Below are 23,661 nucleotides of genomic sequence, written 5' to 3'. Positions count from 1 at the left end.
AGGACAATGAGTTGTTTTAACTTATCACTGGAAAAGAAACTGCCATCAAAAAATCATCTTCAAATGAACAGTAGAGAAATTGCAGAGACAATGAACTTAAAAACTAAAATCATTCTCTGTAAAAGGTGGGCAAAATATATCAGTCTCTCTAAACGCTTTCTTATTATAAAGTAACTCAAAGCGGGTGATAATTGTATGTATTTTGATATCATCTTTACTTGTAATGATTTTCTAGTTTTAAGTAATTACAAATCTCAAAATTGTATTTAAAGTTTTGTACATTCTCTGGAAACAGTATTCAAACTCTCATCCTCGTTCAGGTCACACTTGTTGGTGATTGATTAATCAAATTAAAAAGAAGCCCCAAAGCAGAATATACAATTTAATCAGTTTAAAGATACCAGCTCTTTCTATAATTGTGCTTTGCATAATCACTCATCATAACTGTAAAGCATCACTGAGTTAAGTAATTATTAGATTAAGATAACTCATACATAAGTATAACAACAAAGAAACAGTAGTGTATTAGTTTACTTCTCTGTCACAGGGATAAGACACTGACAAAAATCAACTTGAGGAAGAAAGGATTTATTTAACTTTATAGCACATTCTACTTCATGGAGAGAAGTCAAGGCCGGAACTCCAGACAGGAACCTGGAAGCAAGAGTTAAATCAGAGACTGTGGTGGAAGAACGAAATTTATGACTGTTCTCCGTGCCTTGCTCAGTTTGCTTGATTTCTTCTATAACCCAAGATTGACACTTGTCACAGTGGAATGGGCTGTTGTAGAATATTTTTTAAAGATGTGTTACCTTTGTTTATGCTGTGGAACATTTGTTTAATGATGCAAAGATGTGTTGCATTCTTTTATGTTGTGTTTTAACTCTGTGAAGCTGTGTTACTTTGCCTGTCTAAAACACCTAATTGATCTAATAAAGAACTGAATGGTCAATACTTAGGAAGGAGAAAGTATAGGTGGGGCAGACAGGCAGAGAAAACTAACAGGCAGAGAAATCTGGGGAGAGAGATATCTAGGAATGAGAGTAGGGGGAGGACTCCAGGGTCCAGCCACCCAGCTACGTTGAAAACCACAGAGTAAGAAGTAAGGAAAGGTATACAGGATATAAATAAAAGCCCAAGTGTAAAAGGTAGACAGGATAACTTAAGTTAAGGAAAGCTGTCTGAAAACAAACCAAGTAAAGGCCAGGCATTCATAAGTATGAATAAGCCTCTGTGTGATTTATTCGGGAGCTGGGTAGCAGGTGCCCCAAAAGAGCAAAGAGTAAAAAAAACCAACAACATTAGACTCTCTTAATCAAGAAATGTCCCATAGATGCCCATAGGACAGTTTGATGGGGGTAATTACTCGACCAGGGGTCCATCTCCAGATGACTCTAGCTTCTGTCAAGTTAACGAAACCTGTTTAATGCAATTGACCCCTTATCAACTTGGCAAACAAACACATAACTATTGAATTGTAACCTTTCCTTTCTTGTTTATTCCGCCACAATCGCGTGCTGATATCATAATATTAAGCATAGCATGACTTCCAAGGTACCAACCTATTTTTAAAAATCCAACACTAAAAAGTCCAATGTCTTTCAAATATCCAGTCTCTTAACTGTGATATCCCATAAAATCTAAACTATATTCTATATTTTCTTACTGCAAGAAGGAAGAACCAGGACATAAAATCAATCACACTTAAGCAAAACCAAAGTCAAACAGTATATCTCCTAATCCTGCAGTCCAGTGTCTGGCATCTATACTCCCTCAGACTCTCCTGGCCTCTAAAGAGCATTGGCGGCTCTGCCTGTTCTGCTCTGCCAGACACAGTACACACAGCTTGTCTTCTAAGATCAGGCCAGCTCTGTGCCTCACCTGCTGCTGCTAGTGGTTGTCACCCACAGTCCTGGAACCTCCAACAGTGCCAGGTCTCCACTACAACTGGCTGCACCTTCACCAATGGCCTCTATTGGCCTTTTCTGACAAAAGTCCACAAGGCAGAAAGCCTCAGCACCTCCCCATGACCCCTTCCGTCCTAGTGTCTCCACTAGAACTGAGGCTGTGCCTTCTCCAGTACAGACTCCTGCCCTCTCACAGTGCCAATCCTTGCTGTTCTCCACGACCCCACTGATCCTTTAGGACTTCCCAAACTGGGATGATGTGGCGGACACTTACTACAAGTTTCGTTGCCAGCTTAAGATACATCCTAGGCCATCTCTAGACCACTAACAGCTTCTGTGTGCTGACCCTAAGAAAATGCTCCCCAGAAGACTTAGCCTTGACGATACTGGTTTCTTATTCATCACAACTGTTCTTCAACCAGAGCTAGCCAACATTGATTGTCTCAGTAAAGCAACGTTTTCTATGTACAAAGACCCGTAATCCAAAATACCACACAAAAGGCTTTGATAATGTCTCTGTTTCTCTCTGAAACTTTAGAGGCCAAACCTCCATTTCTGCATCTTTGTCAACATTTTTATTTTCCCAACTCCCAAAACGTCTCATTAAGCAATGAGCACTCAAGTGGCCATGTCTAGCCAAGACTCCTTCCATGGTCCTCCCCCACTCCCACCCCCTCAAAAAATAAAATAAAACAAAAAAAATACAGACAGATTCATCGCAGCAGTACACCATGTTCTTGGTACTAATACAAGTTCGTTTCTCTGTCACTGTGATAAAACACTTAAAAAAACAACTAAAGGATGAAACGGTTAATTTGTGGGTGATCTTTTACCAGCATGTACAAGACTTGGGATTTAACTCTCTAGGGCTGATAAGAGATTGGTATAGCTGGATAGACAAATAGGATATTTATACATTATCATGCTGATCTGTGTTTATCTAGTTGGCCAGCAGTTGATATGTGTAAAAATTTATTGTGCCATTTCCCATATTCCAAAAGCCCACCCCTAGTGACACACTACCTCCAACATGACCACACCTACTCCAACCAGGCAGTGGATGATGCTAACATTATTTTATAAAAGGGAAGTTGGGGTAAGCCATGGGTTTGAGAAAATAAGACAAGGTCTTTCCAAACGTGAGAGACCACTGGCTGCTGCTGGCACTTTCCCATAGCAGCAGAAGTTAGTGCTGAGAAGGAAGACAGGTGATACTCCCTAGCTCAGTCCCCAGACCACTGTCCACTCCCAGATTCTATGCCATTTAACAGTTCTCTGTATTCTGACCTAAGTAAAGTATTCAGAACTGTCTGCTCACCTCACTTTCATCAACCAAAATGTTTCTGTGAATCTGGGCTTGAGCAGTTTTTTTTTCTTTTGCAATCTCAGTTTCTCTGTATAATCTTTGTCATTTCTTCCAACTATCCAAGTCTTCAAGGAGCAGCTTAAGGGTGACAGCAATAAGAGGAGTTTCAGCAGTCCTCAGCACTTGGCTGCAGTATTGTTCTATTAGTTACTGCCTTGCATTATTGTTGTTTTCTACAGGATATCTGAACTCCTTGCCCCTGCTCACAATGATCTCAGCAAACAGACAACTATAGTATATGTAAGAAATGATGACTGGATATACATCCAGCCCATTCCTCCTTAGGTAAACAAACATGCTTCACAATTCTATTTCTTTGGAATATTATTTTTCTGGCTCCAATTCTACAACTATATATCATATCATGTGTACGTTTATAGGTATGTATGAATATATACATATGTATACATTCATTATGCATATAATTTATTTTATCCATTTCGTTTTTTATATGAGATCACAGGATACATCCCAGGCTAGACTAGAAATCACTGTGTAGCCTTCAGTCACCTGAAACTTGAGATATTTTTACCTTGGTCTCCTGAGTTTGGGAATATTTCATATTTACTAGGTAAAGGACAAGGAGTTATTAAAAGTTGTTTTAAAAACTTTAACCAAAACAATTTTATGTAGCTGAACAGATCCCTTCACTTCTTTTTCTATATGGTAGCTGGTACTGCTTCAAAATGCAGTTTTAAGGTAAACCCATCCTTATTTAACTCTCTTGACATTTGAGACAATAAATACTTCTGACAGTGAGCACATGTGCAAGTGTGTGTGTGTGTGTGTGTGTGCGTATGTGCGTGTGTGTATGATAAATGCATGTGTGTATGCTTTTAGGATCCACCTGTTTCTTCTTGTCAATGCTAGGTTACAGACAATAGGAGCCATGCCAGGCTTTTCTATGGGGCTGGGCATTCCATCTCAGGCCTTCATGCTTTCAGTGTAAGTTATCTACTGAGCCATCTCACCAGCCTCCTTAAAGTTGGATGAGGGTAGCCGACTCCCTTGGCATCGTCGTGACACAGTGTGGCTGGAATGCTCACCACTGGATTAGACAGTAGCTATCTAACCTATGTAGGCTTCAATGGACGAAGATACCAAACCCAGAGGAGCCAAGCAATTTTCAGCTGTCGGACCGGAAGCAGAACTCCAGGAAAAGAGACCGAGACTTCCTGTGTGCTGTCTTTTATGCCTTCCCCCGTAACGCCCCCTAGCCATGCCCACAGTGGGCATGGCTAGTGACGTAGTTCCGCCTACGTACGTATACGTCTTTACGTCCAGCCGTATATGTCTTTAGTCCTGCCCAAAGTGGGTGTGGTTAGCGGTGTGGTAAACCGCCCTTTTATTACCTCATCTGTATGCGCCTCTAATAAGTCACATGTTTAATGGCGGCATCAGACTTCCTCCTACAAACCTAGAAAGGAAACAATGAACAGAGTGGCTCTGGCTTAACAGTTTTCTCTGAGACCCAGCAGATAATGTGGCTTCTGTCAAGGGGGAGTAAGGTAAAGATAGCTGCTATATGCTGGTACCTCTGCTGTTTGCAGTCAAAGCTCTACTTACTAAAACAGTGTAAAATTAATTTTAAAGTTCAAATAATTCATTCCTCTTTCTTACATGACCAAAGAAGAATCTGGTCCATGTTTAACAGAACTGTTCAATAAGACCTGGAAAGAATTTCCATTTAAAATGAAGTTTGATCACTGAGATTACAAAAGTGCTGCGTGTAAGATGATAATACAACAGAACCATCTGGATATGAGTCCTGTGTCTTTTAGCCTCTGTCAGGCCTTCCCCTTCTGGCCTGAGAGCTGACAAACTGATGAATGAATGCAGCTGAACTTAAGTTTGTTGGTTGCTTTGTGGGAACCCAACTTTCTTTCCTCCCGTTGATGTAGTGATGAGTATACATTTGATGTCAGTTGTGGCCTCACAGCCCTTTCTCTGTAGGGGTACGGGGGACAGGTGAAGATATAAGGGAAAGAGAAAGCAAAAGCCCTCTCTCTTGGAAGCTAGCCACGTTCCCAGAGCTCCTATCCCTCTGTTTATCTTGTTATTATATTTAATAAATATATTAGATCTCCTTTTCAGATAGCATTATTTCCAGAGTATTAGAGGCTCACCCCCTACCCTTTCACAAAGTACTCAAATCTCTTAAATCATTCATAAACAATCTATCTTATCTGGTCACATAACTTTTCTGGACTTTAACTATGTGCAAACATTTCATTAAACATAGCAGAATACTTAGATCTTTACGCAGAAAGAAGGAAGGAAGGAAGGGAGGGAGGGAGGGAGGGAAGGAGGAAGGCAGGGAGGGAGGGAGATAGGGAGGGAGGGAGGGAGATAGGGAGGGAGGGAGGAAGGAAGGAAGAAGAAAACAGCACTCTCAAATGTCTGACATCTAGGAATGAATCGACTCCAAATACCCATGTGTTAAATAAAGCAGACAAACTATTTTAGAAAGACACCAAGAGCACAAAATAGACACCTCTTCTTAAGAAAGAGGCCCAGCCCTCCTCCTTTAGCATTCGTGTTTCAAACTCACTTCATTAAAAAGCTGAGAGGGAGCTGCCAAGCGTGTACATAGCCCACGAGGAATGCTGCTCGAATCATTTCCAGTGGAAGTCACTGTTCAGCTCCCCTCCCCCCGAGGTCCGTTCTCTGCTGCGACTGCTACTCCACTCTTGTTAAACCACTTTCAAACATCTCATTTATCCCCAAAGACAAATTCCCTGAATCAGTGCTGCCAACCTTGTTACAGATTGGCACTTACCATTACAGATTAGATCATGTTTTCTAAGGCTGCCCATTATATTGGTAGTTGAAAAAAATTTCAAGCCCTGCCAGGGACAATTTTCCCTTAATTTAGGAATTCCTATTCTAACAGCCAGCTGGAAATGAGTAAAATATTACAGAGTTCTCCTTAGTGTTTGGCCTAGAGAAAACACTTTCTGTCCAAAATATATATCTTTGGCATTCTCTAGAAGTTAGGAATCTTGGGTAATCCTTATGTAGGCCAACTGTGTGAAATATTATTTTTAACACTTGAGTACATTGAATGATTATTTTTATATTTTCAGGAAATTTAAAAATAAATCAAAAGTGTATTAGGTTTTCTAATCTAACAAATTTTAAATAAAACCCCATTAGAGTTAATTTCACTAGTGAGTTTTATACCTTTCTGGTAAAATCTTTATGGTGGCATTCTACAGTATCTATAGCTAGAAGAATTTTGTATTCCTTAAGAACTGCTTGCTACTTCACAAATTAATGCTCTTATAAGTCCAGCAGCAAATCATTGATTACATAGTCTAAATCCATACATTGCTTTATATCAAATCTCCCATTTTGTCCAAATAGCTACATAGTCTAAGTATTGAGAATGAGAGATAACTCGCTTAGAACCCAAATGTCACCTATATGGCTACACTTAACCCAGAAGTGAAAATAAAAATTAACATTTAATTAATATTTTAGAATCTCATATCTTTTCCTTTAGAATATCACTAACATTAAATTGGATATGGAAGTCTTATTTTATCCCTCTGTTAAAAATAACATGTGGCTTCAAATTGTAACATGTTGCTCTAAATGTAAAATGTTTCTGTAACAATAGTTGGTTGATAATTAGATTTAGTCACTATTTCAATATATATTTTCAAAGGTCCATAATGAAGACAATATACCATTTCCAATTCTGGAAATATTTCACTCTGACTCCAATATATATGTCTAGTGTATATTCAGTTCTTTTTGTGCCAAGAATCAGAAAGTTGCTCTCATACTCTTTAATTCAAGGACTTGTTTCCCTTCTTTCTTTATAGTCTTCCTAGAAGCATTAAGAAATTTTTACAGTGGAAGCATTCTAGGACACAATCAGCTCGTACTATCTGTCATAATCATGGGAGAAACGTTATAACCCACAGGAGTAACCAACCTTATTGCAGCCTGGGGTTGTCATCTACAAAAGTGTAGGCTAAATTCATGTCTATCCTGGGACACATGTAGCCCACATTTTGAACACACCTAGGTTTAAGATAAGAGAAAAGCTGTAAGGTTTGATAGTGTACACTTCAAAAATTTTTATTAAGTTTTTAAAAGTTCATGCATGATATTTTGATTATATTCCTCCCCTCCCCATCTCTTCCCTGATTTAACCCTTATTCTATACCAACTCAATTTTCTGTACTATTCCATATTAAAAAAAAAAACACTGAGTCTCATTAGGAATGTGTTAGACCGTTAAAGTAACTCTCCATGTCTCAGCAGCTATCAATTTCCAATAACTCCTCAGATATAGGTGTGACTTACTTCCTGCCCACCCCCGTCCCTGGTCATGCCGGGATTTTTCAGGCTTGAGCTTGTACATGTCATGTGAATTCATGTGTGCAATTGGCCTTGTTTCCTTACAGTCACCCACCACCATTGGCTCTTAGAGTTTTTCTGTCACCTGTTCCAAAATGGTTCCTGAGTCTTAAGGAAATGTGACATAGATGCCCTCTCAGGGCTGAGCATGCTATATAGTTGCTTATGCTCTGTACCCTATTTGGGTTTGTATTCATCACCATCTGCTGCTAAAGACACTTCTCTGATGACCTTTGAGAGAGGAAGTAGTTATGGATGTAATGAATGTCATTTGGAATCTGTTTATCATTATGTTTCGTTAAGAGAACAAGAGTAAAAGATTCTCCCCTAGGAACAAGGACTTGTGTAACTCAGGTTCTTGGTCCTAATAGCTGCCCTAGATTTGGATTCCATCTTTGGAGAGAACCGTAAAATCAATCAGAAAATGGTTGGCTATTCCCATGTTATTTATGCCACTATTGTGAAAAGGGGCATGGAAGTTAGTAAGAGCCATGGGGAGTGGGGACTCCAAAGATGAGAAGATAGAACACAGTGCTACAAGGCAGAGTGTGAATAGCAGAACAGAAAGAGTTAAATGGGTGTGGCATTAGACAGGGTAGAGAAGAGAATACAGGAAGTCATAAGTAACCCTATCAACCTGATAAAGACATGGCAAACTGCTACTGCAGAAACTTCCTAAAATATAAACAGATAGATATATTCAAAAGAGTTTAAATGGAGTTACTGTACAATGAGACAATAATGCACCAATAGACATAACAAATAGAGAACCATTGTCAGGAATGAGCTCCTTTATTTTAGGTACTGTTTCTTCTTTGTTTTGTTTTGCTTCTTTGGAGACAGATCCCAGTCTAGCCTGGAATTCCCTGTGTAGCCCAGGCTGACCTCAAGCATACAACAAGGAATGAGTTACTTTTATTGGAGTCATTGGTGGCTAAGAGGCCCCACAGAACCTCAAATAAACTATTGTTGATATTCTTGGTAACCTCAAGAACTTGATGGTAAGACTCTGTTGCTGAAGACATCACACACTTGTCTATTAGAACATAAAGATATCATTCTGGTACTCACCTGAAAGCCTCATTCCTACATTCTAGTTTTCATAGTGTTGGAAGGTGCTATGCATGCTACCAGTCTCACTGAGCTGTAAACCCTGCAAGTTACAATAATGACCTCCCTGGCATGATATACATCTTATTTTAAAGGAAGACCAGTTATTGTTGATACCAGGTTGATTTGCCAATGTTTCTTTTTATGGTCCTTGCTAACAAACTAATCATTTTCATACTCAAAGGTAATTACACTATTGAGCAAATTTCTCTTATGTTTAATTTTTGGTATGCAAGCTGAGTTGTGAGTGTAATTTACTTAGTGTTAGAAATCTTCACTGGTATCTCAAGATAAGAAAATAAAGTGTCATTTTCTAAACATTGCTGCTTTATGTCAAAGCGTGGAGATCATTTTCTTATGTAACCTGTCATATTAAAATATATCTTGCATTAAAATATTGGAGCTCCTTCTGTATGAACATTGGTTTTCTATGTGCTTTGTTGCCTCTGTCAAAAAAGCAAGTGTCCAAAGGCATTTTTAGAATTTTTCTCTTTAAACTTAACCTTTTACCTTTACTCTAAAGGTCACTACAGTAAAACTAGGATAACATGATTGTGTTTCTTGTATAGAATGAAAATGAGTAATTGAATCATGAGGCATTTGTTGAAAAGGTCCTTTGGGGCAATATTAAAGTTTGGGAAACAGATTTGCACGATACACAATTTAAAACTCTATTTTAGCAACAGTCTAGCATAATTTCCTTGCCAATGTAATCCCAAAGGCAAGGTGTCTGGCATAGCTTGGATTTCCTTGTTATTTTTTAGTGTATTGGATTTGTTATTTTAATAGGTTTTCTTAGCTAGAAGTCAAAAGAGTTGACACATTTCAATAGTATTTTAAAATTTTCATGATAATTGTGCAGATCAGCCTTAAGATTAATTAGAAAGAAAAATGGAGATAGAGTAATGAATTTTTAGATTGACTTACAGTATGAAGAAACACCCCATCCTATGCTGCCATACTTCTTACTGAACAATTTGACATCGTAGCTCATGAATTCTGAAAAATAAATAATATATGGCAAAAAATAATCAGACAATATAAACAGGGAGCATGCAATGGAAAGAAAGAAACGTTTGGATTCCACAGGCTTGTGCTAATGGTTGGCCTGTCCTTGGGGAGGAAGGCTTTCTCCAGGACTCTTCCCCATCTTCTCAGTCCAGTGGCAAAACCTACCACCCCAAACTCCTCCATTCTCTTCAGGGCCTTTAGTTTCTCCACAGAACTGGTTTATGTATGAGAACACCGGGCATTTGACTAGTTTCTTGCTTTCCTTCACCGGTCATGAAAATGCGAGCTCCTAAGGGTGAAGGTCCTTGGCTCTCCTGTGTACTTCTACATCTGAGTATCTAGAAGAGCACCTGATACATTGTCACCCTGAGTACATATTTACTCAGGGTAAATTAATGGAATAAGCTCTATAAATTTATTGTAGCTTTGAGGAAATTAATTATGCATCTATTTAAATAGTATTAGACAATGCCTAGAACACACCAGGTATTCATGAACTCATTTATGCCTATTCTCTAACACCTAATTTGGTTCATAACTTGTCTATAGTTAGGGTAACTGTATGTCCTCATTTACTTAAGCCTAAGAATTTCTATATTCTTAGAATAATTATAAATATTATGTTCTTCCATGGTATCCTGATGGCTAACAAATTGTGTAGTCACTGTATCTGAAGACAAATTGTGCCAATGAATCAGTTAAGCCAAAGGGATGTGCCTTGTGCTGCATACTATGTAATTTAACAAAAATATCACTTCTGTGTTTAATAGTAAGATAGAAAGATGCCCTAGTTTGCTTTCTGTTGTTGTGATAAAACACTCTGGACAAAAGCAAGTTGGGACAGGAAGGTTTTCACCTGACTTGTAAGTCCTGATCAAGGTCCGTTGTTTTTGGGAGGCCATGGAAGAACTCAAAGCAAACCTGGAGGCAGAAACTGAGGCACACGCCATGGAGAAACACTGCTTACTGGCCTACTCTTCATGGATTGTGCAGTCTGCTTTTTTATACTTAATTATTTTACATCCTGGCCTCAGTTTCCCATCCCTTCTCTTCCCAGTCCCTCCACCCAAATCCCCTCTGTCCCCCCACCCCAATCCACTCTTCTTCCATTTCTGTTTAGGAAAGGGCAGGTCTCCCACGAGTAGCAACAAAACATGGAATATCAAGTTGCATTAAAACCAAACACCTTCCTGTGTATCAAGGCTGGGTAAGCTGACTCAGGATGAGGAATACGGTCCCAAAGCTAGAAAGAGTCATAGACAGCCCTTGTTCCCACTGTTAGGAGTTCCACAACAGGAACACACAGACACACACACACACACACACACACACACACACACACACTTCAGGCTGCCTGGGTCAGTCCCATGCAGGCTGCCTGGTTGTCAGTTGTGAAGACAGGTCAGTTGATTCTGTGCCTTTTCTTATGATGTCCTTGACCGCTCTGGCTCCTACAATCCTTTCTCCCCCTGCAGGATTCCCCGAGTTCTGCCTAATGTTTGACTGTGGGTCTAGATCTGTTTCCATAAGTTACTGAATGAAGCCTCTCTGATGACAGTTGGACCAGGCACCAATCTATGTGTATAGCAAAATATCACTACATCAATATTTTCCCTCCAGTCATATTTGGTTCTATCCTAGGTCTCTGGATCATCCAGCCTATGGGTCCTGGTGCTCCACGCAGTGTGCAGTGTCAGGGGTGAGCTTATACTCCTGGCATGGGTTTTAGGCTAGACCTGTCATTGATTGGCGACTGCCTCACCTCTAGGCCCCCTTTGTCCCAGCATATCCCATAGGCAAGACAGACTGTGGGTCAAATGTTATGTGGCTGGGTTGGTTTCCCGTTCCCTCCACTTGAAGCCTTACCTGGTCACAGGAGATGGTCAGTTCAGGATATGGATCTGATACTGCTAGGAGTCTTTGCTGGGTTATCCTTGCATATTCCTGGGAGATTCCCTTGCTCCAGGTTTTTACCTGAACCTGAAATGCCTCCCCTTTTTAGTAGTCTCTTTCAGCACTCCCCCTGTTGCTCCCCCAACCTGATCACTCATGTTTTCATCCCCACCTATCCTCAGTCTACCCATGAAATCTTCTATTTCCTCTTCTTAGGGAGATCCAGATGTCCCCCATGAACCCTCCTTGTCACCTAATCTATCTGGGTCTGTGAATTGTACCATAATTACCCTTTATTTTACAGCTAATATGCACTTAGGAGTGACTATATACCATGTTTGTGTCTCTGGGTTTGGATTACCTCACCCGGGATGATTTTTCCCTAGTTCTATCCATTTCCTCCAGTTTTCCCTTTGTTCTTGTTTTTAACAGCTGAGTAGTGCTCCACTGAGTAAATGTACCACGTTTCCCTTATCCATTCCTCTGTTTAGGGACATCTAGGTTTTTGCTAGGTTTTGTCAACCTGCGTTTTTATATGACCCTAGACCACCTGCAACGGCACTGCCCACATGGACTGGGCACTCCTACATCAATCATTAATCAGGAAAATGCCTTCTGGATATGCCCACAGACCCATCTGCTTAATGGAAGCAATTCTTTAGTTGAGGTTCCCTCTTTCTGGTTGATTCAAGTTTGTAGCAAGCTGTCAAAAACTAACTGGTGTAAAAGTTATTATTATTATTATTATTATTAACACAGCATCGTGGGGATTGGAGGGAATCTTTCTGTTTCACCTGGGAAGAGCATTAGCAAATGCCTAGTATCCAGCAATGCTTAGCTCTCCAAAATCTAGTCCATACTCTTAAGTTCATGTTCCATTTCTAGCACTTCTGACCTGGAAAACTTAACCTACTCAAGCCTCTGTTTCTCTTTGACTGAGAATGACATTAATAGTGCTTGTGGGTGTCATGGGAAACTTCCCATTCTATCTGTAAACACCAGTGCCTTGACATACAGGACATGCTGGAGCTGTCTTGGTTAGTGTTGGGACTGCGTGGTACAAGGCTTTCAGAAGGGTGATGCCAGTTTCTTTTGTCGCAAAGGAAACCATATCTTTGTAACACAGCTAATTATTTAAGTATTAAACAACCAGTGTAGAGTGGATGAAACTGCCTGGCTCTCACAGTATTTACTAATCTGTTTTTAATTCCACAAATAAGTTAATGTGTTTTGCTAATAAAGGGCGTTAAGTACAATGCCATATCTGCAGTATAAATACCCCATTTGTTTTATTTTTCAGTATAAGATCCAGACTATAATGGGTAATCAACAAATGTTTTTAAAACCCCAGTAATTGATGGGGTATTCAGATACAACCAAGCAAAGGATAATTTTTAAGACTGTTTGACACAAGTTTTGCCATAATGTTTCAGTTTTCATGGTGAATAAGTAGTTAATGAAACAAGTCTTTTACTTATATATCTTCAGCACTTGAAAACTGCCAAACAGCAATAACGTTAATAATAAATTGTATAGCACTTTGACTTCCACAATAGATTAAAACTTAGACTATCGCTGGGATCAACTGCAATACCTTGCTTAACACAATGGGGAAATAATTCCCAGATACATTAGTTGCTAGAGGCAATATTAAAATCAAAGTCTCTTAATTCCAATGCCAAAATTATTTTGGCTTTCTCTTTTAATGCCTGTTTTTAATCATAGTGATGTCATTTGAGAGAATACCAATTATTTGGTTTTGTCTTCCATAAGAAGTACAAGACAATGAAGAAGACTTCCTAGGATCCCAGTTGTCTCTCTTCAAGTATTTGGTCACTCTTCTCTCATATGAATGATAAAACTTTTATCAAATTGTATTTTATGAAGAAAATAACTATTACTACTTGGCTTTTTGTTTCTTATTGAAGTTTTCTAGTGGGAACTAAATTCTAGAAGCATTAAATACTTAATTTAACAAAGTTGATTTTATTTGTTTTGATAGCAGACATAATACTGCTTTCTTAAATTACACAGCTTACATTATTCCTTGGGTACTATATTGTTACTCAAGTTGTGCTCAAATCATTACAATATTGATTTTCATAAGAACTGCAACTAAAGTATTTTTTTCTTCTAGTATTCCCACACCTATCATTCAGCCATTATCAGCTAATTTTGTGTTGTCATGTATCTTTAATAATTTTGTTAGTAATTCTGGAAAAAATGCATTGCTTCAGTTCACTCATGTCTTGTAGTCTTGTCAGCTGGAAGGTTTAGGGCTTGTAAGTGATAGATTTCCAGGCTTTTTGGGAAATGATTGAAGACCATTTAGTACATTTTCTGTCTCATCAAATGGAACCTTCCCACTAAAGAAATCTTCTCACCCTTTTGCTTTCTCAAATATCCAGATTGTTCTAAAACCCTACAAAAATATTAGTAATAGAGATGATAATACCTTTCCACATATTCTTACACTATACATGTTTCAGTCACTTGTTGCCTCTTTAAAAAGTATTTTTCCTGGAAGTTAAGGAGAAAGCAGAGTGTGTAATGTACTTGTGTTATAAGCAGGAGGACTTGGTTTGCGCTCCAGTGCCCACCACCCATACTAATCCCTGTGCTGGGTAGTGCAGACAGAAGGCTCACTGCCGCTCTCCAGCCAGTCAGTCTAGCCTAGTCAGCAGACTCCTGCCAATGAGACATGGTCTCTCAGAGGAGATGGATGGTGTTTCTGAGGATGACATCTGAGGTTCTCCTTTAGCTTAAACATACATGCACACAAGAAAATAATCAAAAACATGTGTATGTATCAGAAAACTCTGTCTACACGATTCTTAGTAACCCTACATATGTGCTTATATGCTTTAAGTCATTAATGTTGAACAAATTCGGCACAGGTAATTAGGATAATATGAGAGCTTAAATTTTATTTTGTTTAAGCACATTACTTATGCCTGACTTCTGTAACTTCTTTAATTTATTTGAAGTCCACCCCCAACTCCCTCCCTTTCAATTCTTCTCCTGCCCCATCCCACCGTTACCTCCTAATTTCATGTGCTGTTGTTTTTTAAACCTACTGAGTCTGCTTGGTGCTGCCAGGTGTGCACCTATGTATGGAATCTACATACATGGATCAGGAATAGCTCATTATGTAGAAAATAATATGACAAAGGGGTTATGCTTGGATAAGCACAGTCACATTCCCCTTACATATAGTTTTCATATGTTAAGGTAACTATATTTTCTCAATTGAAATTCCGACAGGGAAAACATCAAAATGACTCGTACCCGTTTTCTTCCCTAGTGCTCCATTACCTGTGGCAAAGGCATGCAGTCTCGTGTTATCCAGTGCATGCACAAGATCACAGGCAGACATGGAAATGAATGCTTTTCTTCAGAGAAACCTGCAGCATACAGGCCGTGCCACCTTCAGCCCTGTAACGAGAAGATAAATGTAAATACAATAACATCGCCCAGACTCGGTAAGCAGATCTCAGAGTGGATGGCTTTGCTTTTAGGCCATATATTGCCTTAAAGTTTAGGAATTAGTAAGCTGTGCTAGCTAACTTGGCTGTAAGTTGGGTCTACTTAAATATACTTTAGTCCACGTGATCATTTATAAATGCTTCATAAAGACTCCTTTTCTCCCATGAAGTATTTTCGCAGAACTAAGTCTGGGAAATACTGATGCCACACTACCTGAGGCAACAGAATTTAAGCTTCCATCTAGTCTCACACCTCTCAACTATGCTGACATCTGTGGGAAGGGGAGGTTTGGAATAAACTTTAAATTCCTCAGTGGACAATGCCCTCCTTTTCACCCTGGATGCAAATTTTCTGTAGGATAGACAGTATAAAAACAGCTTCCTTATAAAAACAAGCATCTAAGTAAACACAAACAAATGTGAGGTACTTTTCTTATCTTTGAGGATAGAAGTATAAATTCACAAGCCCTAGCAATATTTATTCCTTTTGTGCTTTTTAAATTTATTTTTAATTTGACATAGAAGTGACAAGTTTCTTGGCATTGTCATTCATACTTCGTTCTGGTTGACCTACCTCCCCCTCCCTCATCTCCCGGCCACCAGTGTCCACTATACCTTTTATCCTCACAGCCACTGGTACCCACCGTACCCATTGTCCCCTTGATTTCCCTTTCCACTTTCATATCACATGTGCTCAAGACTTCCCCATCTGCTCCCTTAAAGCCTCTCTTGTTCCCATTTCACTGGTCACTCTCCTGGCCTCTAGCCACACTTAAACATCAAAATACATACATGCAGACATACATACATACATGCACATTTATACATCCATATATAACATTTAGAAACTAGGACACATATGAGAGATAACATACAGTATTGGTTAGGGGAAATAGTTTGTTATTTGTATTTTTATATTACGAAGAATTTTTGTAGTTAGTCTCAGTTCTTGTTATATAATCTAATTTATCATCAAGTAGAGTGTGCCTTTTAAATGCAGGTAGCCTATGTTTGCACAGAAACTCTTAATAACTGAATTATCCTTTATATCTGTGGCAATTAGTACTTTTAACATTAAGCTACTTGGCAACCAGTGGATTAATTTTTCACCTGTGCATATAACTTCCCGGAGAACAATTTAAATCATGTGACTGTGGGAATAATTGTCTAATAAAGGGTGTAATTTATTGTTATGTACTTTTATATTGTCAACACAAAATTCAATGAAATGGGTAATTGTTTTTTCATAGAAACACAAGCCTTTTTGAGCCAAATAATTAATGTTTCTTTGAAATAATTAGCGAAAATAGAATAACATTAATCATGACAAAAGTTAAACAGTTCAAGAACAGATACCTTAAATGCATGCTTTCAATAAAACATGACCTTTTTCTTAACAATCACATGGAAGCTATGAAGTGTAATTTAGGAGAAAATCATGGAATATAGGGAGGACTTTGTTAAAATTATGTCTTTCTACTTTTTAGTCTCGAAGGGTGTATTTGTTACTCTTCTGTTGCTGGAGTGAAGTACTCTAACAAATAGAAAGTTAGGGAAGAAAGGGGTTATTTATTTCTCAGTCCATCTTGATGGGGGAAGGCATGGGCACAGACCATAAGTCCAGTCCATCACAATTTATGGGCACACAGGAACAGGGAGAGAGAGGGTGAGGCCAGACCGTAAAATCACAAAGCCCGTTCTCAATGCCTTACTTACTTTACCAAGGCTCCACAGCCTGAATGTTCTAGAACCTCCCCCAGACAACACCATCAACTAGAGACCAACGTGCTCAAATTAATGAGTTGATGGAGGACACTTCTCATTCATACCACAACAACAAAGGTACACCTTCAAACACAAAACACCAGGAAAGTAAAATATACTGAATTTGAACACAAAAGAAGAAGAAGTAGTGCTGCAAAATGGATTTCACAACACGTGCTGGTACAGACACACTGTACTCTGACAACCTGAAGCCGGATCTTCAGTGCAGAACTGTCTAGATCAAATCTTAGGTCCTAGCACTGGTGATTAAACCACTGCAGAGCGCAGTCACTTGTGAAAACCAGCCTTTCTACTCAAAAGGCCAAGACTCACTCTCCACATAGTATATGGGAAAGTATAGTGTACAGTAAGCATGGGCACATTTTCATTTTGCTTTTTCTTTGTAGTTTCATTCATAGAAATAGTTATTAATATGGCATCCCATATTGGTAAATGTAAGGCAGGTAAGTCCTCCGGAACTTGGGAGGACCAGGAAGCAAGATGGTCAACAATTCATGTCCATCTTGGGTTACTTAGAACAATATGAGTTACAGAGGGATACTGCTTCCAAGAAACAAACAATTACTTGTGTACATATACATACAGAGAAGAAGAGAGAATACTTTTTCCTTCTAATCCTAACTACTGAAATACATGAATAAAAACTTAAAATTAAATCCATAAAATTGTGGTGTTGAGCTAGACATGGCTGCAGACAGTAATAATCTCAACACTCAGACTGAAACCTGAGAGTTTACATATCAAGACCTTGTTTCAATAGTACTTACAGGGGATCCATGGTTAGTAGTCCTTAGAGATCTGGCAGGGCCCCTGGGTTTGGTTCCCAGCATGCATATGGTGGCTTACAACCATCTGTAACTGCAGTTCCATGGCATCTAATGTCCTCTTTTGACCATCTCAGAGGCCGGCTCATGGCACACATCCATATTTGCAGACAAAACACTCATATATAATACAAAACAAATAAGTCTTTAAAACATAAACAACACATAGATCTGCAAAAGATATGTTGGTTATTCTCAGTCGTCAGCTTGTTGAGATCCAGAAAGAATCACACGGGAGACATGCCTCTTGGCATCCATGCTGGAAATTATTTTGAGTACACTAACTGAGGTGGAAGGACTCACCCACTGCGGGTGCCACCAATCCCTAGGATGGAATCTTGGACTATATGAAAAGGAGAAGGTGAGCTGAGCAAACATCTGTCCCTCTGCCTCTTAGCCTTGGGCGCACAGTGTTTGTGTTGGAGTATTTTATCACAGCCACCGGGGAGAAACCACTAACACGGATGCTCAATAAACACATCTCAGTAAACTTAGAGACTTTACTGCACATTGATTGCGAGCAATCTGCTTTCAGTAAGCTTCAACTGTCCCCAGCTAAGAGCATTATTTACTAACCCTGCTGTCATATTACAGGCTGTGTGGGTCTCCACCATTAATGTTCTGTCAGGTAAAAAATATAAAAACAGATTAACTCCATGAAAATGAGCAAAACGTTGTTCCTACTTGACAGTACCCATGAGCCTTCCCCCAGTGAATTCACCATGTTCTGTTTCCCAGCTGCCCTGACCTTCAAGTGCCTGGGGGACCAGTGGCCTGTGTACTGCAGAGTGATTCGGGAGAAGAACCTGTGCCAGGACATGCGGTGGTACCAGCGCTGCTGTGAGACCTGCAGGGACTTCTATGCCCAAAAGCTGCAGCACAAGAGTTGACCTCTGGCGGGCTGACTCATCGCTTCTGGCTGTTACATTATTTATAAACACACGCACACTAGCATGTTTTCCAGACCAAGTATTATCAGATTACATATAATTTAATCGAATTAATTTATTTGCCTGACAGACATCTAATGTGGTGTTTGCTTTGGTTATTCAAACATTTTTGCTATAAGGCTTCATAAATGACTATATAAATTGAATAAGTTGGGTCTAGTAAACTAATAAAAAGGAAATGATAATTTTTTTTTCATTTAGAGCTGTCTCTAAGGTGCTATTTTCTCTCCACCAATACCATTAAGTTATCCAGTGTGTACACTACCTTGGCATGATAGCTTAGCTATATATGCAGAAAATGACCTATTTTCTTGTGCCCTGCTGCAGAACCTGCCTGCCCGTTTTCTGTAATCGGCAGGAGATGTGTAAACAGAACAAACCTCACAGTCTTGAACAACTTTAAGAGAATGTATTATGAATTTAATTCAGATTTAGAAACAAGTATAGGAGACCTTCTACTGTAATGATACTTGTATATTCATAGTGGGAAAAGTAGTCAAGACAGAGACTTTGCTCATGTCCATGAACATGCACTTGAACACAAGTATTGTGACCATGAAGCACTGTAAAGATGTACACTGAATCACCATTGCACTGTTGGTGTGGGTGTAGAGAAGCTGGGATAGAGGCGACAGCATCCCATAAAATCTGTGTTACTTTGACATGTCATTAGATTGTAGCTTTTTAAAAATATTTCAAATAAAGAAAACATCGATCTACGCATATCCTTACACCCCTTAGAAGATTTATTAAAGAGTATAGTAGTTAGATTCACAAATCGTATGAGCAAAGCTATTAAACATTTTTTTCTTCTTTTCACCAGGAATGAGAAAAAGGAAGTGAGATTCAGATACTATTTTGGTAGTTTTACTGTGTTTTTCTTTTGAAAAATAAAAATAAAACATTCAAAAGACATCTTAATTTTTTTTCGTGTAAGAAAATATTGTACATGATTCACATGATTTCTTAGGTTTCTTTTTTTTCCCCAATAAAATATGTGAAACTTCCTTTGAAGAGAGTTCTTCACAGGGCTGTCCACATCAACACACTTGGCAAGAAGAGGCACCATTTGCCTCTTTTCTGAAGTTTCTACTGCATGCAGAGTGAGCCACAGGGAGACAGGGGGTCTCTTTTATTTGGGGGGGTAGCAAAATGAATGTGTGCTTACTTGAGTCTGTCCTACAATGTTCATGTTACCTAAAATTGAGGTCCCTTTTCTTACAATGCAACCCACTGCAGGTGCGAAAACGAGCTGACCCTCTCTGTATTATTGTTGATACAAAAATGCAACTCTCATTTTAAAGGAAATAAGAGATAGCTTACTCTGGGGCCACATTTGAGTGACCAAGGCCTGGGAATACAGATTTAGGTTATCTTAAATTCCATGGCCCAATGTGGAAGCAGTTTCATGAAGTTTTTAGTTGTACAAAGAAAGTGGCAGGATTCAAAATTAACTTATAGAAACCTGTAGACTAAGAAGTAGATCATGGGAATACTGCCATTCATAATAGCCTCAAAAATACGTAAGAATAAACCCAATCAAGAGGATAAAATTCCTCTACAATAAAAACTGGAAATCTCTGAAGAAATAGATTGGAGAAGACACTGGCAGACAGGAAGACCTCTCACCCTCATGGATTGTCAGGATTTTGAAAATGATTATTCTACCAATAGAAATCTACAGATTCATTAAAATCTCAATCAAAATCCCAGTGACATTCTTTACATTAATCACAAAATTCATATCGAACCATAAGTCTCCAGATAGCCAAAGTAATGTTGATCAAAAGAAAAAATGCTCAAGGGATCACCATCCCAGACTCCAAGCTGTATTCCAGGGCTAAAGTAGCCAAAACAGCATGACACTGGAACAGAAACAAGCATGTAGAACAATAGAGTAAAATAGAAGTCTAAACATGAATATACATAGCTATAGCCACCACGTATTTGACAAAATATGCCATAAATACACACTAGAAAACAGCATCTTCAAGAAACAATACTGAAAAAACTGGATGTCTGCAGGTAGAAGAATGGAATTAGACTCTTACCTATCATTCTGAACAATAATCTACTCAACTAGATCAAAAACTTCAACGTCAAACCTGAAACACCAAAACTGCTGGATGAAAATGTAAGCAGCCCCCTATAATGTGTAGATATAGGGAAATGTTTCTGAATAGCATTCCATTTGCCCAAACATTAAAGCCAACAATGGACTAAAAAGCTTCTGTATGGAAATGAAAGCCACAGAGTAGGAGGGAATCTTTCCCATCTATACAGCTGACATAGGATTAATGTTACAGAATATGTAAACATATGAGTGTTATATGGTGGGCTGACCTTATACACTTATATTCCATTTACTGTTCACCAGAAGCAACCTCATGAGAGAAGGATTAAATAAAACCTGCAGGCAGAGACTCGAATGATGGGATCACAAGCAAAGAGACAGTGGTAGCATGGGTTAAAATTAACTTTAGGGTCTTTATATATTCAAAAACCATAGAGTCAAGAAACCAGCCGGGCGTTGGTGGCACACGCCTTTAATCCCAGCACTTGGGAGGCAGAGGCAGGCAGATCTCTGTGAGTTTGAGGCCAGCCTGGTCTACAGAGCGAGTGCCAGGACAGCCTCCAAAACTACACAGAGAAACCATGTCTCGAAAAACCAAAAAAAGAAAAAAAGAAAAAGAAAACAAAAGAGACCAAATGACCCAATTTTTAAAAATGGGCTATGAGTTGAAGCAAAGAATTCTCAAAGCATAAACATGGCTAAGAAATCTCTCAACAAGTGCTCTACAACCTTAGGGGAAATGCACATTAAAATTACCTATAGTAGTTTTCATCTTATCTCAGTCAGAATGGATAAGATCAAGAAAACAATTGACAATGGATGCTGACAGGCATGTGGGGGAAGGGGTAGCTCATTGACTAATGTGATACTGAAAGCTGGTCTATCCATTCTGGAGAGTGGAGAGGATTGTCAAGAAACTTAAACACACGTACTACACGGGCCAAGCCATACCACTCCTTAGCACATACACAAAGGACTCCATACCCTACTCCATAGATGTTCAAAGCAAGTCTATGTGTACTAGCTAGGAATTGAAGACAACCTAAATGTATTTCAACTGATAAATACGTAATGGAAATGGCTATATATATATATATATATATATGTATATATATATACATATATATATAGATGTATATATGTATGTATATATACATATATATGGATGTATATATATATATACATATATATATATATATATACATCCATACTATGGAATACTTTTCAGCCATAAAGAAAAACAAAATCATAAAAAGATAATCAATATCATGATATTTGCAGGTAAATAGATGAAACTAGAAAATAATTGTAATGAATGGGGTAACCTAGACTCAGGAAGACAAATGGTATTTTCTGTCTTTACTTGTAGATCCTTGATCTGAATTGTTATATGTGAGTATATAACCTACCATAACTGCAGAATCCAGGAAGATAAAAAGGAACCATAGATGAGGAGTCTCTAGAGAGAGGAATAATAGAACACAGATGCTGTGAAGGGGGAAATGTGGAAAAACAGGGGGGAGGTATTAACTGGGGAGAGGGATGGAAAGGCAATACAGAGGGAAAGAGAGGGAGAAGGGATAAACGCCAGTAACGATGTTCAGAAACACCATCAAAATTATATTATTCTATATTTACTTAAAATTACATGTAGTGTATGTATGCGTGTGTGAGTGTGTGAGTGTGTGTGTGTGTGTGTGTGTGTGTGTGTGTGTATTTTAAATGAAGTCATGTCTCTTCCACCTTGGGTGATAATGCTTCCCCAAAAACTATAGCCAATCTAGCAAACAATCCCCGTGCAGGTGAGAGGTGATCCAGCAGTTGAGAGCACTGGTGCGCTGGCAGAAAACTGAGGTTGATTCTTAGCATCCATGTGCCCACGATGGTCTGTAACCCCAGTGCTAGGAATCTGGCACTCTATTCTCACCCCTCCCCCTCAGGCACTGCATGTAAATGGTGCACTTATATATACACATAGGCAAAACACTTAGACACATAAAAGAAAAATAAACAATCCTAAAAGAAGAAAAAAAGGGGGTCAGGATTGGGGAACCTACTTTTAAGTTATTGATCTGTGAAGTACAAGAGACTCCTAAACAGTAGAGGCTCCTGCCATTGCCCTTGGTTGTTTCCCAAAAATCAAAGTTAATGCCCCATTGCTAAATACACTATGTATTTAGACACTTATGACAAAGGAGTGGAAAAATTGAGCTGGATCTGACCTCGAAGTCTCTTCTCTAAGGACTAGCTCTCATCGTACTGCAAGGAGTCAGGAGAGCTGCCAAGGAAGAAAAACCAGTAGCTCTGCCCAGCTGTAATGCTTACAAAGCACAATGACCAGAACAACAAGATGCCCCAAAAGGTGCAACAGTGACATCTGTGTCCTAGGGAGTAACCAACAGACTATCTAATTGGAAGACATGACCACACAAAAGGATGATCTCTTGATTTCTGTAGTAAACTGATTCCACTACCAATGGCTGATGAGAAGTCATAACCCTAAATGAGAACCTACTATAGCCACTGTCCTAAAACGCAAAATTTATAACTGCATTCCTAACACCCAAGCTTATGCCCACAGATAAGTATAGCTGGCACACCTTAGCAAAGAAGTTTTTGTAACAGATGGACACCATTACAAATATCCACACCTGGTGAAAATGCAGAGAACAAATGACCATGGGGTGACCAACTATCATTGATAATCTGTAAAACAACTCCTATACCTAAGGTTCACTGATGATGATGGAGAGGGGATGGACAGTTTATAAGAGCCAGAGAACCATGATGTCTCCTGTAATGCAGTGTCTTCTATATATTATAGAGAAGCTGCACCCAAGAAATGATGAGTATGAGAACTAAACAAGACCAACACAGTGCCAGTT

The 23,661-nt window shown here is 38.9% G+C and overlaps 1 protein-coding gene across 3 annotated transcripts in view; it reads left to right on the top strand.

Annotated features, from left to right (window-relative positions):
• Positions 1 to 19,617, top strand: part of Adamts19 (ADAM metallopeptidase with thrombospondin type 1 motif 19) — a 188,124-nt gene extending 168,507 nt beyond the window's left edge. For 2 of the 3 annotated variants that reach the window (XM_040741782.1, XM_005069088.4), the window contains 2 exons: positions 14,963 to 15,140; positions 18,491 to 19,617. In XM_040741782.1, coding sequence (XP_040597716.1) covers positions 14,963 to 15,140; positions 18,491 to 18,642 — 330 coding nt within the window. In that variant the 3' untranslated portion in view covers positions 18,643 to 19,617. Of the gene's footprint in view, positions 1 to 547; positions 852 to 14,962; positions 15,141 to 18,490 lie in introns of those variants that run through there. The other variant, XM_040741783.1, reaches the window with a different exon arrangement.
• Positions 19,618 to 23,661: the final 4,044 nt, after the last annotated feature.

Source organism: Mesocricetus auratus, unplaced genomic scaffold, assembly GCF_017639785.1.
Source record: "Mesocricetus auratus isolate SY011 unplaced genomic scaffold, BCM_Maur_2.0 Super-Scaffold_6730, whole genome shotgun sequence".
Lineage (NCBI taxonomy): Eukaryota > Metazoa > Chordata > Mammalia > Rodentia > Cricetidae > Mesocricetus > Mesocricetus auratus.
Note: the sequence above shows the minus strand (reverse complement) of the source record. Positions and strands in the feature narration are given on the sequence as shown.